Source organism: Hypomesus nipponensis, chromosome 27, assembly GCF_054491055.1.
Source record: "Hypomesus nipponensis isolate SF chromosome 27, ASM5449105v1, whole genome shotgun sequence".
Taxonomy (NCBI): domain Eukaryota; kingdom Metazoa; phylum Chordata; class Actinopteri; order Osmeriformes; family Osmeridae; genus Hypomesus; species Hypomesus nipponensis.
The window spans coordinates 2,515,728-2,532,821 of NC_140387.1; the positions used below are offsets into that span (position 1 = coordinate 2,515,728).

General features: G+C 47.9%; 1 protein-coding gene across 2 annotated transcripts; it reads left to right on the forward strand.

Annotated features, from left to right (window-relative positions):
* The first annotated feature begins 2,942 nt into the window (after positions 1–2,942).
* sppl3 (signal peptide peptidase 3) lies at positions 2,943–16,254 on the forward strand. Of its 2 annotated transcripts, none has more exons than XM_084694092.1 (11): positions 2,943–3,468; positions 8,958–9,035; positions 9,319–9,428; positions 9,658–9,777; positions 9,952–10,030; positions 10,824–10,936; positions 11,205–11,311; positions 12,042–12,205; positions 12,874–13,058; positions 13,308–13,417; positions 13,583–16,254. In XM_084694092.1, exons 1-11 carry the CDS (start codon positions 3,443–3,445, stop codon positions 13,652–13,654), a joined length of 1,164 nt encoding a protein of 387 aa, XP_084550218.1. In that variant the 5' UTR covers positions 2,943–3,442; the 3' UTR covers positions 13,655–16,254. The 2 variants fall into 2 exon arrangements, with proteins under 2 accessions (XP_084550218.1, XP_084550219.1); XM_084694093.1 differs by having other exon boundaries at positions 9,319–9,410.
* The last annotated feature ends 840 nt before the right edge of the window (positions 16,255–17,094 follow it).

The window sequence follows — 17,094 nt, forward strand, 5'->3', positions numbered from 1 at the left end:
TAATTCTAGACATTCTACATTCTAGAATCTACCGATGATAAAATAGATGATCTTGACCATAAAATAAGGTAGCATAATAATGACTAAATGCATGATACGTTGCTTCTAAAATACAATATGTACAACCCAAACAGGTAATTATGGTTGTAATATTAAATAATAACTGTGTGTAATAAACTACAGGAGCAACATAACACATTTTTACATATAGTCATTTAGCAGACGCCGTTATCATTTCCCCTCGAGGCTAGTATGGTGAAGTGTCTTGCCCAAGGACACAACGTCATGTGTGCACGGCCGGGAATTGAACCGGCAACCTTCTGATTAATAACACGATTCCCTAACCGCTCAGCCGTCTGACCCCCCACAGCACTGCTGTATACTTCACGTGTCACTTTAAAATCCATCCAAATAATCTACACGGGTAAATATGTCACATCTGTTAGTCATGTTATCTTATAAATGGCCAATACCTTGAACAAACAAATAACCCTTTGTTCTTATCTTATACTCGTGCACCTTAGTGCAACAACACTACAACACAATCTACGCCGCTGTAACTTGCCTCCCTTCACACTAACCTAAATGCATAATCCCAGAATGGCAAGACACAAAGGGTAACAGTGACGTTTAACACAAAGAATTACAGCCGCAACCCTGATGAAGGACAAGAGTGCTGGGTCACACACATTTAGTTGAGATTTCATTGAAAAATTTCCTATGTACACGCTTTCCTTAAAAAAAAAAAGAAGTGTTTTGGCATCTGCTTTGCTTGTTAGTGGTTACTGATTGAATATCTCTATAAAGAAACCAAACGTATCCATGTTTTTTCATGTTTTCGTCTGGTATTTGGTGGGAGGGCTACTGTACAATTTAGTGATGTCAGTTGGACTGAACAGACTTTTACACAGCCTCTGAGTGACTTTAGTCTATGCAATAAATATGTGGGCGCTAGGGAGCGTGGAATCTTATATTTTTTGTTCATTTAGAGGTTAATGTGTATAACAAATCACAAACGATTTCACTGTCGTTAAATATATCATAAAGTGCACCCTAAAAACTAAAGAGAGATTTAGTTCCCGTTTAAAAAGATTCAACCTTCTGAAAATGATATACCCCCAAACCAGTGGCAATTTTAGACTCTTTTTATGGGTGCTCAAGCACACCTAAATTTAATCTCGGCACCCCTAAAAATAATACAAATTTTAAAAATTAATTATTATCAACTACTTAGCCTACTAACCTCGACAGTTCGGTCATATGAGCAATTTTAGCAGAACCGTGTTATCCGCTTTCTATCAAAAGTAATTGGTTGCTAAGCAACACCTGAAACACACCTGAGAAGACTTTTGAGAGCTAGGTAAGGGATAATGTATAAAATGCCGGAAAATAAGCCCCGACAGTGCGAATAGCATCCCGACGCGAAGAGAAGGGTGTAGCTTCATTCTGAAGGGGCTTATTTTACTGATTGTATATCATAATGACCGGCGTTCTATACATTATCCCTCACTTAGCTCTATACATCTATATACATACTAGCTCTATACGGCGTTCTATACATTATGCCGTTCTATACATTATCCCGCTTATTAAACAGCTACTTGTCAAAAAAATTACTTAACATAGTGTGTCTTTCTGCAATTTATTTGTTACCATTTGTAGTGTTGATCAGCAGAGAAATAGTTCACCAAAGATGTTGAACTTCATAGACATTGAACATTCTTCAGGCTTCAAATCAGCTGGAGACGTACGCTGGGGTGGAAAAGTTACCGGACTACGGAGTGCTACGAAAGACGTGAATCCGAGGCAAAAAGGCCACTTCCCTTGAGCGGTCAAATATGCATAGCAATGGTCAAATATGAAAAAAAATTGTTCACCGTAGAACGTTGGGAAGCCCCATTTAAGTGAATGGAGCATTAAGTTATATGTTTTAGTGCTCTAAGTAAGAATTTACAAATGTGTCCGTCAGTGGCAGGTGATAAACAGTTACAGGTTCCAAAGGCTTTAAACAGGTTTAATATCCTGTGTGGCCATGCACCTTTAACATTGGTAGTTTGCCAGTAAAACCAAAGGAGAAGAAGTAGTTAATTTCATGGCGCAGATTAAGAACACAAGTTACATTCTCATTGGGGGCTGAGCCCCCTAAAGGTCTGAGCCTAGAATCGCCCCTGCCCCAAAACGTTTTCGAAGGATGTTCAGGTGGGACCACACAATTCTTTCATGGAACCTGCGAACCTTATGGACTTCTATGGCCCCACTATCTTAACCCCTCACTGCAATCCCTCACTGAATTGCTCCTCCAAAGGTTTCTTCCATTTTTCTCCTCTAGGAGTTTTTCCTTGTCTTCCTTGAGGGATTGAGGGGCAGTTTGTTGAACGTGAAGCCGTCTGTGACATTGTTTGTAAAAAGGACTATACAAATACATTTTTATTTGATTTAACCAGTGGAGGCTTTGTGGAGACTTGTGGTGCAGAAGGAAAACGCCAGATCTCTTGTCACTGTGTTTACTGAACAGATTGTGTGTAAGCTCTAAGAACAGTTCCTTGCAGATTTTAGTAATCCCAAACTACTTGGAGAGGGGGGAACGCTGATTTGACCCCCTCTAAACCTCCTCGGAAGGAATATCTGAACCGGTCTTTATGTCGACAGGCCTATTAGAGGAATACTTCATTTTAAATGAATACTTCACAAAATAACAAGCATTGTCATTGGGTTAGTGCATTTATAATCTATCTATTCTATTAAGAGACACCAAAAACGTAACTCGACAATAATGCAGATATTGTAGCCTACTGACATTTTTTATTTTATTAGCTACATACGGGGATTGACGTCTTGGAATTAGTTCCTGAAAAGTTAATTGCATGGAGCGGCCGTCTATGCGTTAGCAATACTGCCAACTAGTGAGAAGCAAGTGCAAGTATTTCCATTGCACTTCTTCAGTGCACTCACACTCTACTCTCTAGCAGGGGCGATTTTGCGCGTCCCCGTGACTCGCCATAGAAAACAAAGCTATCTGAACGGCTTCCATTACAGCGGAGGATGCAGACTTCGAGAATATCCAAATAGAGGAAAATGCCACTGAATATGGATTTACAGCGAGTGTAGCATCGTTAGATACCGGGCCTGCAAGGGCTAGTGAGACGGCAGGACACTCGTAAAACTGACTAAATTATAGTTTTTTCCAGGGGGTGCTTTGTCTTGTATTGCTTGGCCACCTAGCAGCAAACCATCATTGTAATTTCGATTGCAAGCTGTTCAGCTAGTGCTTGCTAGCTGATGACTGGGATATATCGCCATGTTGTTATCACATAGTGACTGTTGAAATAACCAATCTTGAAGCAACGGCGGAAATTTTCTCCACCAGCACCCACCGTATTGCCACAGAAATCCCGAATCTGTGCTACTGTCGCGGAACGCACAGACTGTTGTGATCGGCGACATGGCGGAGCAGGGCTACTCTGCTTGGTGAGTGCGCATAGGCATTACGCGACCTGGCTAACCTGTGTGATTTTTATCGATACATGTCATGAAATGTGTTGCCGTTGACTAATTAAATACTTGTAGGTTTTTGCCAACTCAAGCCCAATGGAATAACACCAACCATTTAAGATGTCAAACCCTTGTTATTAGCTACGCTACGTGCTCAAGCTGCTGCGAACATGCTAACGGGTTAGCTGCTACTAGCAAACTAGTAGTAGTAGCAGCTAGCATTAGTTAGCCTATTCCCCAATCTTGCCATTGAGAAAATTGTTAGCATTAGGCTAACAAGCCAAGCGGACATTCAAACCATGGGTGTATAGGCAGCTAGCAGATGTTTGATTTAGACTCGGATTATGTCAGTATACTGGCATATTTGTATTAGAATTTTGACTTTAGCTACCGCTTTTTTTTTACTGTACCGTAGATGGGTAGCTAACTAGCAAGCTACCTTAATTTGTTCCCTCTCCCAAAATAGATCACTTGATTACAGTAGCTGGATAACACCAGACTTAGCTTGCTAATTGCACACAAACAAAGACCACATAGCTAAACATTGGCTAGCTAGGCTTCCTAACTCCTCGCTCTAGCTAGCTAATATCTCCAATAGGTATCAGGATTTTTGCTAGCAGCATTTTATAGCAACCGTACAGCGCGGGGACGACATTTCTACATTTAACTTAGGCTAGTGAGGATGAACGATTGGAAAACGGCATTAGGGAAGTGAAATAGTTGTTATGATAGCTACTAGTTTCTAACTACTGCGCAGCTTGCTAACCATTCAGCCAACTACAGTACCAGCTCTCAACTTGCACACTCAGGCAATAATAAAAAGCATGCTGTCTGACAAATATAACGGCCTATTTTTGCTTATGACACACAAGCAAGCTGGCAAAATCGCGTTATTGACCCATACTTCCACCCAAGTTATTCCACTTCATCAGCAGTACAGTCTGGCATTGTTTTTACGTACTTCTTTTTTTACACCATTAATGCCACAAAACGTCCAGCAAGATATTAAACGGGCAATTTTTTCAATCATTAGTTTAATATTTTGTATATACTGGATATATGGCAGGTAGCAAGAGGTATAGGTTTAGTCTTCAATATAAAATATTTCTAGCTATAGATATAAAGTGGCTCTTTTTAAGATACCCCCTTACTTCTTACATTGCCAAGTAATTTTGGACTAAGAGTAACGTTTTTTTAAATGTTTTTTAAAAACAAGCTTGAACAACATCCAAACATATGGTTCAGTTTGACCAGCAGGAGACCTGTTTTAATCAAACCTGGATCTACAATATATCTTTTTCAGGGAATCAGCTAATCTAGCTGAATACCACTTGTACCACTGTAGATGTGGGTTGATTGGGCTTGTATTTGGAAATCAGCTTCACGTCTACTTGGCTGACCTATAGCCTAGGATATTCAAGTTCATATTAGTCTTTTCTGTTCTTAAGTATACTGGTTGACTTTCACAGAGGCAACATTTAAAAACCAAACCGTTTTTTGGGGGGGTGGTCTATGTAGTGGTCTGTTGTTCAGGCATGCAAATTGTTGGCTTTAATAGGGATGGCATTGGAATAGTTTATTGAAACGTTGTCCCTCAATAGACAAGGAAGTCTCATGGCACTTTGGGCTGCAATCCAGCACCCTCAACAGTCCAGAATTGTATTTTGTTTTAAAATGTTCCATTGACTTATCGTACCCATGTTCTGTAGCCTGATGTGGGCAGAATTCTGAGCGACCGGTTTAGCAGTTGAATATGGAATAGCACACAGCCTTTCTGTCAGACGTGTTGACTGTGCCTTAGTTGAACGGTTTCGCTCCAGCCTGTTCAAGCATTTGAGAGCCAGGACCAGTCTCTTCCAAGTTGTGTAGACACATCATTCCTAGAAAATCATTCTTCCTTCTTTGTGAAGACTAGCCTGTTTAAACGGCAATGGGCTGTTGCAATCTGCCGCTCGTAACCTGAAAATGTACGCCGCGTTATCAGACGCTACACAAGCCCAACTGCTTTTCTAAATATGGGGGGGGGGGGGGGCTGCTATCCTACAGTATTTATTTCCCCTCAAACATGGGGGACCTTTGCGTTTATGTTAGTCCATTACAATTTAACATTGTTCAAAGACTGACTCTGCCTCTTAAGAAGTATGTTATCCAACTAGCTGTAGACATAAAAAGGGGCGAGTCTGTGTGGCAGCTTTTACGACATGTCTGTAGGGCGCAGTAAGGAGGTGTACCACCGCTCCGGTGTCCTGTTTCCCCCCAACAGATGACACGATATCCTGCCCATATTCCAAGAACTCCCGCAGTCTTTCCTGCATGGCTGAATAAAACAAAGCGAAAGGAGTCCTACTTGCTGATGTTAAGACCTGCGTTTGTGCCGGCGTCGTGAGGGAGGGAGAGGGGGGAGGGAGTGGGGGAGGGAGGAGGGAGGGAGGGGGGGAGGGAGGAGGGAGGGAGGGAGGGAGGGAGGGAGGGGGGGAGGGAGGAGGGAGGGAGGGAGGGGGGAGGGAGGAGGGAGGGAGGGAGGGAGGGAGGGAGGGAGGGGGGGGGGGGGGGGGGGGAGAGGGAGGGAGGGAGGGGGGGGAGAGGGAGGGAGGGAGGGAGGGGGGGTGGGGGGGTAGTGGGATCCAGATGAGCTTTACTTTCCAAGACCCGTCGGCCTTTGCTGTGTCACTTTCTGTACACCCCCTGGCACGGCATCCGTCACTTCGACAGACACGGAGGCCGGAACGCCGTCACTGCGGGGCTCCGGGGGGCGGCACTCGGGCAACGTTTCACTCCGAAAGAGAAGCTGGTGTTGAGAGAGCAGCCCCTGGCCCCGAGTGCGTGCGCCTGACAGTGGTGACGCGTGCTCCTGACAGTGGTGACGCGTGCTCCTGACAGTGGTGACGCGTGCTCCTGACAGTGGTGACGCGTGCTCCTGACAGTGGTGACGCGTGCTCCTGACAGTGGTGACGCGTGCTCCTGACAGTGGTGACGCGTGCTCCTGACAGTGGTGTTGCGTGCTCCTGACAGTGGTGACGCGTGCTCCTGACAGTGGTGACGCGGGCCGCGCGAGGCTTCCCGTTTCTCCGCCCCCCAAAGAGCAGCATAACCAGGGCGGGTCAGATGGCTGAGCGGTGAAGGAATCAAGCTATTTATCAGAAGGTTGCCGGTTCAATTTCCCAGCCGTGCAAAAATGACATTGTGTCCTCGGGCAAGGCACTTCACCCTACTTGCCTCTGGGATGTCCCTGTACTTACAGTAAGTCGCTCTGGATAAGAGCGTCTGCTAAATGCCCCCCAAAGCAGCCTCTCTGTGGCTCCTGACCGTGGAGTGTCAAATCTGGGTAGCTGAAGAGGGGCTGGAAGTGCCATGGTGCTCGTCCTGATGAGCGAGACAAACCCGGGGGGGGGGGGGGTAGGTCTTCTTAACCCCAGAACACATCCCCTGGATGGGGGTGGAGGGCGGTCTGGCGACCTGGAGTTCACGCGTGTACCTCTCTGCTGAAGACACGGCACTCTGCCGCCCTTACACCTGCACCACGACCCAGGGTCAGCACTCTGCTCCCCTTACACCTGCACCACGACCCAGGGTCAGCACTCTGCCGCCCTTACACCTGCACCACGACCCAGGGTCAGCACTCTGCCGCCCTGACACCTGCACCACGACCCAGGGTCAGCACTCTGCTCCCCTTACACCTGCACCACGACCCAGGGTCAGCACTCTGCTCCCCTTACACCTGCACCATGACCCAGGGTCAGCACTCTGCCACCCTTACACCTGCACCACGACCCAGGGTGTAGCTCTGTAAAACAATCAAATCACGTAAACTTTGTCCGCAAACTGTTTACAATGTGGTGCTCTGTACAGCAGCAAAACTCATAATAATAACTACTGTTCTAACAGCATGCCTTTGAAACTCTTTCAAGGGCCTTTCTATTTAGCTTATTTTCTTTCTTTTCGAGCTTCTTGTCGAGGTTTCTTCCTCGCCCTACTGAACTGGGGAGAGGTCTAACCCAGACTGAGACTGTCATCCACCACTGTAGTTTAATCAGGATGCACTTTAAAGTTGCAAGGTTCGTTGAATATCTGTGTTTTGGTTGTACGGTGCGAGTAGACTACCGCCCTGTCTTCAGCTGTGTGACAAACACCCCCTAAAGAGTTTTATATTAGGTCTAAGTCTTTGTGTCCCACGCCTTCAACATAAACAACACGTCTACGATTTCATTAAAGACTGCTACTATTATACTATACTATTACAGCCAGTGTGTGTGTGAAAAGAGATGGTGTGTGTGATCACGTGTGCATGAGAGATGGTGTGTGTGTGATGGCTTGTGTTTGACAGAGATGGTGTGTGTGTGTGTATATGAGAGTGTGTGTGTGTGTTTTTAAGAGAGAGACGGCATGTGTGTGCGGGCTTGCATATGTGTGTGATAATGTGTGTATGACAGAGTGTGTGTGAGGGTGTTTGTCTGAGGGTGTATGTATGAGAGATTGTGTGTGTGTGTGTGTGTAGGCTAGTTACGGCACAGGCTAGCATCTGTTGAGGAGTAGCAGTAGTGTGACCAAGCCGGTCAGTTAGACGGGGTTAAGGCAGCAGATTAGAGGGTTTAACATTTTAGCTCCATTTAAAAACAGCTCCGAGACCAGCGCAGACACTGCAGGCTGCCTTCCTTCCTGTCGGACGTTAACTACTCCCACTGACTCCTCCGGCTTCCTGAGTCACTTGCTACTTTTCAGCAACTGAAACATTATGCCAGCAATTTCTAATATGGCATGTCATTTTTTTTGGGGGGGGGGGTCTTCTAAATTGAATTCTAGGTTCCTCTCTGATGGCTGTTTCTTACTTCAATCAGTGCTGGGGTTGTGGTATCTCTGTCTGTCTCTCTCTGTCTCTGTCTGTCTCTCTCTTCTGTCTCCTCTCTGTCTTTCTCCTCTCATTCCTCTGTCTCTCTCTCCTCTGTCTCTCTCCTGTCTCTCTCCTCTGTCTCTGTCTGTCTCTTCTCTCTCCTCTCTGTCTCTCTCTCCTCTGTCTGTCTGTTTTTCTCTCCTATGTCTGTCTCTGTCTGTCTCTTTATCTCCCCCCTATCCCTCTTCCTCTCTCTAGTAGAAGGTTTGTTAGGGGGGAGGGGAGTTGGCTGGTACACAACTTTTATTAGAGTCAAGTTGACCCGTTCCTCTCTCTCTGTTTCTCTCACTGTCTCCTCTCTGTCTCTCTCTCCTATGTCTCTCTCCTCTGTCTCTCTCTGTCTCTCTCCTCTGTCTCTCTCTGTCTCTGTCTCTCTCCTCTGTCTGTGTGTCTCTCTCTTTCTCTCTCTCTCTCTCTCTCTCTGTCTCTCTCTGTTTTTCTCACTGTCTCTCTCTCTCTGTTTCTCTCACTGTCTCTCTATCTCCTGGTACACAACACAGAGTCAAATTGAAGACCTGACCGGTTCCTCTCTCTCTCTCTCTCTCTCTCTGTCTGTCTCCTAACTTCCTGTGTTCAGGGCATACTCGCTCGTCGACTCCAGCCAGGTGTCCACCTTCCTCATCTCCATCCTCCTCATCGTGTACGGCAGCTTCAGGTGAGCGAGCGAGCGCTGCTTCGCTGCAGTCACACCTGTCTCACGCCAGCCTTCCACCCTGCGGCCTCGCTGTGCGGCCTCGCTGTGCGGCCTCGCTGTGCGGCCACACACAGGACGCGTCTAGAAAACGGCAAAGGCCTGTGTCTTACCAATGTGTCCCGTCCTTTATCTCTCGTCTCTCCCTCCCTCCCTGTCTCTCTCTGTGTCCTCTCTTTTTATCCCTGTCTCTCCCTCCACCTCTCTGTCCGCCCTCTCCTCTCTCTCGCCCTCTCTTCCTGAGCAGGTCCTTAAATATGGACTGCGAGAACCAGGAGAAGGACAAAGATGGGAACCCGACGGCGCCCGGGGCGTTCAATAACGGCAACACGAACAACAGTGAGTCTCACATCTTTGGTGAGACATGAGACATACAGAGAATGTGTGTTGTCCTTTCCTTTGGTCTTTTTTTGTTGTCAATCTTTTCTTTTTTTTTTTTTTTTTTGTGTTTTTTTTGACAGCGTTATCATTCTGTGTATGTGTTCTTCCTGGGTTGGGAGTGTGTGTGTGGGTGTGGGTGTTTGGCGTTCCGACACGTGCCTGTGTCGTTTGAGCCTTGTCACTTGTGCGCGTGTCTCCTCTGCAGGTATTCAGACCATCGACTCCACACAGGCTCTCTTCCTGCCCATAGGAGCCTCCGTGTCTCTACTCGTCATGTTCTTCTTCTTCGACTCTGTCCAAGTGGTCTTCACCATCTGCACTGCAGGTAACCCGCGCGCGCACGGTCTGACTCACTCGCGGTGAAGCCGTTCAGTTACTTGGTGTGTGTTATCTGTTGTTGTGATGTACAGTACACAGGGCTGTGGGAAGGCCACAGTGTGATTGTTGTGGTTTCTCATCTCTCTGCTGCCTCTCTCCCTGCCCGCTGTTCCCCTCACAGTTCTCGCCACGATTGCGTTTGCGTTCCTCCTGTTGCCCATGTGCCAGTACCTCACCAGACCGTGTTCCCCACAGAACAAGTAAGTCCTCTGTCTCTCTCGCTCCTTCTTTATCCATCTCCCCCTTGTTCCTCTCTTTGCTCTCTCTCCTTCTTGCTCTCTTGCTCTCTCTTTCATTCTCTCAGTCTTTCTCTCTTTCATTCTGTCTTTTTCTTTCTACCTCTCTCTTTCCACCTCACATTGTACACCCCTCTCTACACCCTCTCCTTCTCATGCCCATGTCGCATCTGCATAATGCCGTGTTAATCAATGTGTGAAAGCCTATCTGTCGGAACTTTTGCACCAAACACAGCAGAATCCCGATAACGATTCGGCGGCACATATGCAAATGACCTTTCACAGAACGTTCCGGCACACGAGGGAATCGGCGGCTCGCTTTCCCCTCGCGCCCTGACGGCACACCGCGAGTCGCGAGAACGTTTGCCGGCGTTGCGCACGGCCGTCACGAGAGCGTTAGTCATCGATCCCTCGATTGATCAGCATTCTTGCCGGCAGACGAGAGCACCCTGGTATCGAGCCGGGACCGGTTTGGGAGGCGGTATATACCGGTCCGTGAGGGTGGGAATGTTGCGTGAGATGTCGTTGTGAAGGGAGTCAGATGGCTGAGAGGTTAGGAAATCAGGGTGTTAATCAGAAGGTTGCCGGTTTGATTCCCGGTCATGCAAAATTACATTGTGTCCTATGGCAAGGCACTTCAACCTACTTGCCTCGGGGGGAATGTCCCTGTACTTACTGCAAGTCGCTCTGGATAAGAGCGTCTGCTAAATGACTACATGTAAATGTGAAGCCCTGGTTCTCTCTCCTCCTCCTCCAGGATCTCCTTCGGTTGCTGTGGCCGCTTCACCCTGGCCGAGCTGCTGTCCTTCTCCCTGTCCGTCCTGCTGGTCCTCATCTGGGTGCTCACCGGACACTGGCTGCTCATGGACGGTGTGTGTGTGTGTGTGTGTGTGTGCCTGCCTGCCTGCCTGCCTGCCTGTCTGCCTGCCTGCTTGTGTCTTTGTGTGTGTATCAGTTGTCTGTGTGTATGTCAGTCTGTCTGTGTGTATCTGTCCTGTATGTATGCCTGTTCATCACTTGGTGTGTCTCTCCGTGCGTGTGAACGCATCAGTGACCCCCCCCCCCCATCTGACAGGTGACGTGTGTGTGTGCGCGCCTGCCCCTCCCGTCCTAACCTCTGTCCCCTGTCCCCTCCCAGCTCTCGCCATGGGGCTCTGCGTGGCCATGATTGCCTTTGTGCGCCTGCCCAGCCTCAAAGTGTCCTGCCTCCTGCTGTCTGGACTGCTCATCTACGACGTCTTCTGGGTAAGACGCACACCCTCCCTCCCCGCCCAGACGCCTCAGAGCCGACACATCACCGCGTCTAGGGGCACGGCAAACCGCGCGTGTGTTCGCTTGCCACTGTCCAGGCCCCTCAGGTTAATTGAGGTGGACAGAGTTCCAGAACAGCGGTTACTGCCTGACACAGATAAGATGTGTCCTTTCTGTGGCGGTTGGACGGCAGAACTTTGATGTACTTATAATTGCGTTTCGCAGGAAAAGGGTAGCACGTCAGGCCTTCGTTGGGCATGTGTGTTCATGCAGTACTAATGAAAAAGGTCCATATAAAGTCACGACTGCCTAGAATAGAAAATCAACAAAATGTACCCGCAGTGTCAGGAAGTGAGGTAAAATCTTGGTACGAAAGGAGGAGTTTTGTTTAGTTTGTTTAGTTTTGTTTGCTGAAGGCTGTGGGAATGTTAGCTTGTTAGTTCCCTCTGGTTTGCAAGATGCTAGTAGCTAGCTATTTGGATTGTCTGACTAGACTAGTCTAGCTGACAGTTAATTCTTAAAAACAAAACAAAAATGTTTGGTCAAGTTAACACTGAACGTTTGGGTTTGGAAAACATTTTGGACGTTAGCAGGATGCTAGTGGCTAGGCTAGGCTAGGCTAACCTCTTGCTGTGTGTTTCTGCCTTGCAGGCATTAGCAGGATGTTAGTGGCTAGGCTAGGCTAGGCTAGGCTAACCTCCAGCTGTGTTTTTCTGCCCTGCAGGTGTTTTTCTCAGCCTACATCTTCAACAGTAACGTGATGGTGAAAGTGGCGACCCAGCCAGCAGATAACCCCTTGGACGTCCTCTCCAGGAAGTTGCACCTGGGCCCTGGCATGGGCCGTGACGTGCCCCGCCTCTCCCTGCCCGGCAAGCTGGTCTTCCCCAGGTACACTGCCCAGGGTGTGGGGAAGTGCCCTGTCCTATATTTAACCTCTTATCCATGAAAATCTTGTTCCGCTTGTTCACACGAGCGGGGAATCCGAGCTTGTTCTTCCTTTTTCCTTCTCCTGTCCCCCCCTGTGTTCCCTACCCCCTGCTGTGTTCCATACCCCCCCCCTGTGTTCCACCCCACGCTGCTTGAGCTCCAGGTCCTTCCTGTCTCGCCGGCTACTTTCACCCCTTTCACCTCTCCATGTTCTTTCTCGGCTGGTTCTCACCCCCCCTCTCCACCCTCCCCCCCCCCCATGTTCTCTGCTCCATCTCATCCCTCTCTCATCCCTCTATCCCTACTACCCATATCCTCATTTCTTCGATGGTTCTCATCCCTCTCTCCCCACATCCTCTTTCCTATGCTGGATCTCATCCCTCACTCTCATCCGGCAGATGGCTAAGCGGTTAGGGAGTCTGGCTATTAATCATAAGGTTGTTGGTTCGATTCCCGGTCGTGCCAAATGACGTTTTGTCCTTGGGAAAGGCACTTCACCCTACTTGCCTCGGGGGGGGGGGGGGGGATGTCCCTGTACTTACTGTAAGCCGCTCTGGATAAGAGCGTCTGCTAAATGAAAAAGCGTCATGTAAATGTAATGTCATCCCTCTCTCTCTTTTTCTGTGCAGTTCCACAGGCAGCCACTTTTCCATGCTGGGGATCGGAGACATCGTCATGCCCGGCCTGCTGCTGTGCTTTGTGCTGCGGTACGACAACTACAAGAAGCAGGCCAGCGGGGAGGCGACAGGCCCCGGGCCGGGACGCATGCAGAGAGTTTCCTACTTCCACTGCACCCTCATCGGATACTTTGTGGGTAAGCACCGCTCTGGAGGGGGAGGAGTGGAGGTTTGATAGGGACAGGGAAACCAATCTCTGGGACTCGGGGACGCGGCCTAACTTCAGCCCCCTAGAGGGCGACGCTGAGTTAGTAAATGATTCTTTCCAAGTTGAAGGAGTTCTGTTTTCTTGTCACTGGGGAGCAGGCCTGTTCTTCTGTGGTAGCACGGTCTGGTACAGCATGAGTGTGTGTGACCAGTCTCGTTGTCTCTCCCTCCTTGCACAGGTCTGCTGACGGCTACAGTAGCGTCCAGGATCCACCGTGCGGCCCAGCCCGCCCTGCTCTACCTGGTGCCCTTCACCCTGCTGCCGCTGCTCACCATGGCCTACCTGAAGGTACCCACCGCTAGCTAGCCTACTGTTAGCACCGCAGCCAGCACACCCGCTAGCCTACTGTTAGCACCGCAGCCAGCCCACCCGCCAGCCCACGGATTTTAAATGGGACCAAGTCCCCACAAGAATAGCAATACTAACATATGTGTGTGTGTGTGTTCTGTACAGGGCGACCTAAGGCGTATGTGGTCAGAGCCTTTCCACACCAAGGCCACCAGTTCCCGCTTCCTGGAGGTATGATGCACCCTGGGATACGCAGCCAGCGCTGGGAGGACCAGGGAGCCCCAGCCCCTGGGCGGAGGAGAGAGGGACGCTGAAGAGGGGCCGAGTTCTCCTCATCCATGTTCATACGTCATCCAACCATCCTCCATGCAGCCAGGCAGATAGGCCCCTAAGTCTGTGGGGCCTTATTACCGAACACGGCTCCCGCCTGTTTCCCTGATCTCCTTCTCTCTCTCTTTCTCTTGCTAACATCTTGTTACACTTTCTTGTCCTCCCTCGAGTCCCTCCTCTTATTTCATATCTACAACCCGGGTTCATCCTCACCCCTGGATATCTTTCCCTTTTTAACCCCCTCTCTCTTTTACTCTATCATCACTCCCATCCTCTGTTTTCCTTCTTGTGGCCCATTCCATTTTTTTCAAGGCCTCTTCCTCTCTTTCCTCTCTCTCTTCTGGCCCCGCCCCTCCTCCCTCTGTCTATCTACCTTTCTTTCTCTTGATCTGTCTTCGCCCCTCCCTCCTCCCGGACTCCAAGGCTCCAGCCTTTGACCTCCTCCATCACTGACTTATGGTTGTGAGTCGTCTCTCTACTGGTTCCTTGTTTTTAGCGTCGTCATCAGTATGGTTCTTGTTTCTTCTCAAGTGGGTCACAAAACGAAGCGCGGGGGGGGGGGGAGGCTCCGCCCACCTGACCTCTCCTGGCAGAACTGTGACATCAGCGCACAGGAAGTGGCGCTCAGCTGGGACAGGGGGAACCGCTCCCCCATCTCTCCTCCTCTTCCTCCTCCATCGTTACCTTGGTAACCCCCCCATACACCCCCGCACCCCCCCCCCCTCGTGCCCCATCATCGCTGCCCCTTCACAGATACATGTATTTTATTTAGAAAGAAGATTTTATTCTTGACATATACAGAAAGGATGCATTATAAATTGTGAATGTGCCCCAGGTGTTTGAAGGTGGCGCACATCTTCTTGTATATATGTGTACACATGCATCATTCGTTTTGTGTGTGTGAGAGATTGAGAGACAGGAGTGAGTGAGTGAGTGAGTGAGTGAGTGAGTGAGTGAGTGAGTGAGTGAGCGAGTGAGTGAGTAAGCAAAATAAATGGTCAAGTTATTTCCAATTACAATTTTAGAACCTGAAGAAAACCTTGACTATTAGAAGTTGTGGATTGAAATGATGCTGAGGGTTGATGGGACATGCAGTTTTTTTTTGTACTGGTCTTAGACTTGTAGTCCTATTCTGATTGGTCTGTCGCCCAGGGAACATTATTACAATATATTCTACCCACGAGTGACAGAATGAACTTTGGGAAAACCCACAAGACCATGGCACGTGCCATGCCTTTACTTAAAGGGGGGATGGGTGTGTGTGTGTGTATGATTGCATTAGTTTGTGTAAGTGAATGTGTGGATGCCTGGTCAAATTACCTTTTTTATAAAGCCTGTTTGGATCTAGTTTAGAAGATCGATGTCCTTTACAGGACTTAAATAATGGATTGTAATCACTGGGTCCTTGGTAAATGAACCATCCCACCACCAGTTGTGTTCCAGTGAAGTTCCGATAGTTGTTACTATCGTTCTGGATCGTCACATTCCTCCCACACAATTTTGTGGTGCTCGTCAATTAGATCATAGCTCAAACGATACTGGAATTAGTGTGTTTGTGTTCTACACGTGTGATGGAGCGAGAGAGACATGTATGGAAAATTTAATTTGCAAAAGTGTTTTCTTTGTTTGTTTGTTTTTTTCATTTGCCCTTTTTATTTTGTTAATTTTTTGTAATTTCTTTTTTTCTTTTTTATAAGTAAATCCTTTGGGCCTTGCATGTCAAGTTTACTGTGTGTGTCATTCCCATGACTGCATCACCAGAGCATCTGCAGCTTAGAAGCCCTGCCGCCCCTAATCAAGCCACCAGGCCTGTGAGCAAGGCCACACAGAGACAGGAAGCCTGAAGGATAGAGGCCAGGCTGGGCAGGGTCTGCAGCCCCCACACCTCGGACCATCCCTGACCCGACACCCTGGTGGTGGGCAGGGGGGCGTTCGCCCTCGGCGTTGCGTCACCTGGACTCCGTTGCCGTGAGATTGACGGACAAAAACTTCATGGACCTCACAACCTTCTCCCTCCTTCGCTCACACACACACACACACACACACACACCCGAATACCTGACCCTCTGCCACTATGGACTTGGCAGGGAAAAAAAAAGTTAATGACTATCATGGTAAGAACAATTGAAGAAGAAAAAAATATATTTAAAAAAACACAACAAAAAAAAAACGTTTTAATTTTTTGAACGATATCTTTCTTTGGATCCCGTTTGTATATTTTTTTTTTTCTTTCTTAGTGCCGTAGAATTAGGTTTCTCCTCCCCATTTTATACTTTTCTTTCCACCTCTTGTCCCATTAAGCAGAGAGACCTATCTCTGCCGGTGGTTGACGTTACAGCTGAATGGATTCTGTATAAAAAGTTGAGTAAATAAATTAAGAACTGTGTAGTGAACTGTGGATCCTGAAGAGTTGAGTCTCAAACAATGTTGGTCCCCTTTTAACCCTGTTCCCCTTCCTAGAGCCGCTCAGTCAGGATTCTATGTAAATAAACATGACTCTAACTGTACCTATCTGGAGTCTGTCTTTGCTCCCTGCCTCACAGTTCCACAAGATACAGGACTGTACATGTGGCAACGTAGCACATTGTCCCTGCTGTGCCAGCTAAGAATAATGTAGTACAGGTCAACGGGTGTAAATGTATTAGTATTCGTCCCATGTTTGGTAGGTAGTTGTTGTGAGAACGGTATTACACTGCATTGTTTTAGTTATAAGGAACGTTGGCTACTCTTAATTGATTTGATAGTGGTTTTTGTAAGTTTGTTTTTTGCTCTGGCGCGTACTGTTTTAGGCTACAGTTCGCCGTACAGATCTGATGCGACTACGTTGCAGTATAGAAAATTAGGTTTATGTGATATCTCCATTTTACTGTGGTGATGCTGGCTGCATAATTAAGAATGACCACTGGGTGGCGACACAGTCTAAGTCAGGGGAACACCGTCGACCGTTCTTCAGATCTCGACTGTGCTGCACAGCAGGTGTTGAGAATGCAGAATATTTAAAATGGTCTGGCCCGCAGCCTGTTTATGATCAAATTTAATCCGTTACGGGAGTCAGATATTTATGGTGAGGCAAGATTTGGGAACTGACAGGGATGTCTTCAACCTGTTCAGGTGTTGATGAGGCCATGGAATGGCTGGTTCCACTGTGATGTGCAATAAGGCGAGGATCTTTTAAAAGCAAGTTCCTCTGCGCCAGTGTTACCAGTGTAGATTCCAATATCTATCGTAGATCATCTATTGATATGTCAGGAAACTGCTCAGGACGTTTGCTCGTTGCAGTGGACGGCGCAAATAGGCTTTCTAAAAAAAACAGCAAGTCTATGTGAACAGCACAAACCCAGCCAACC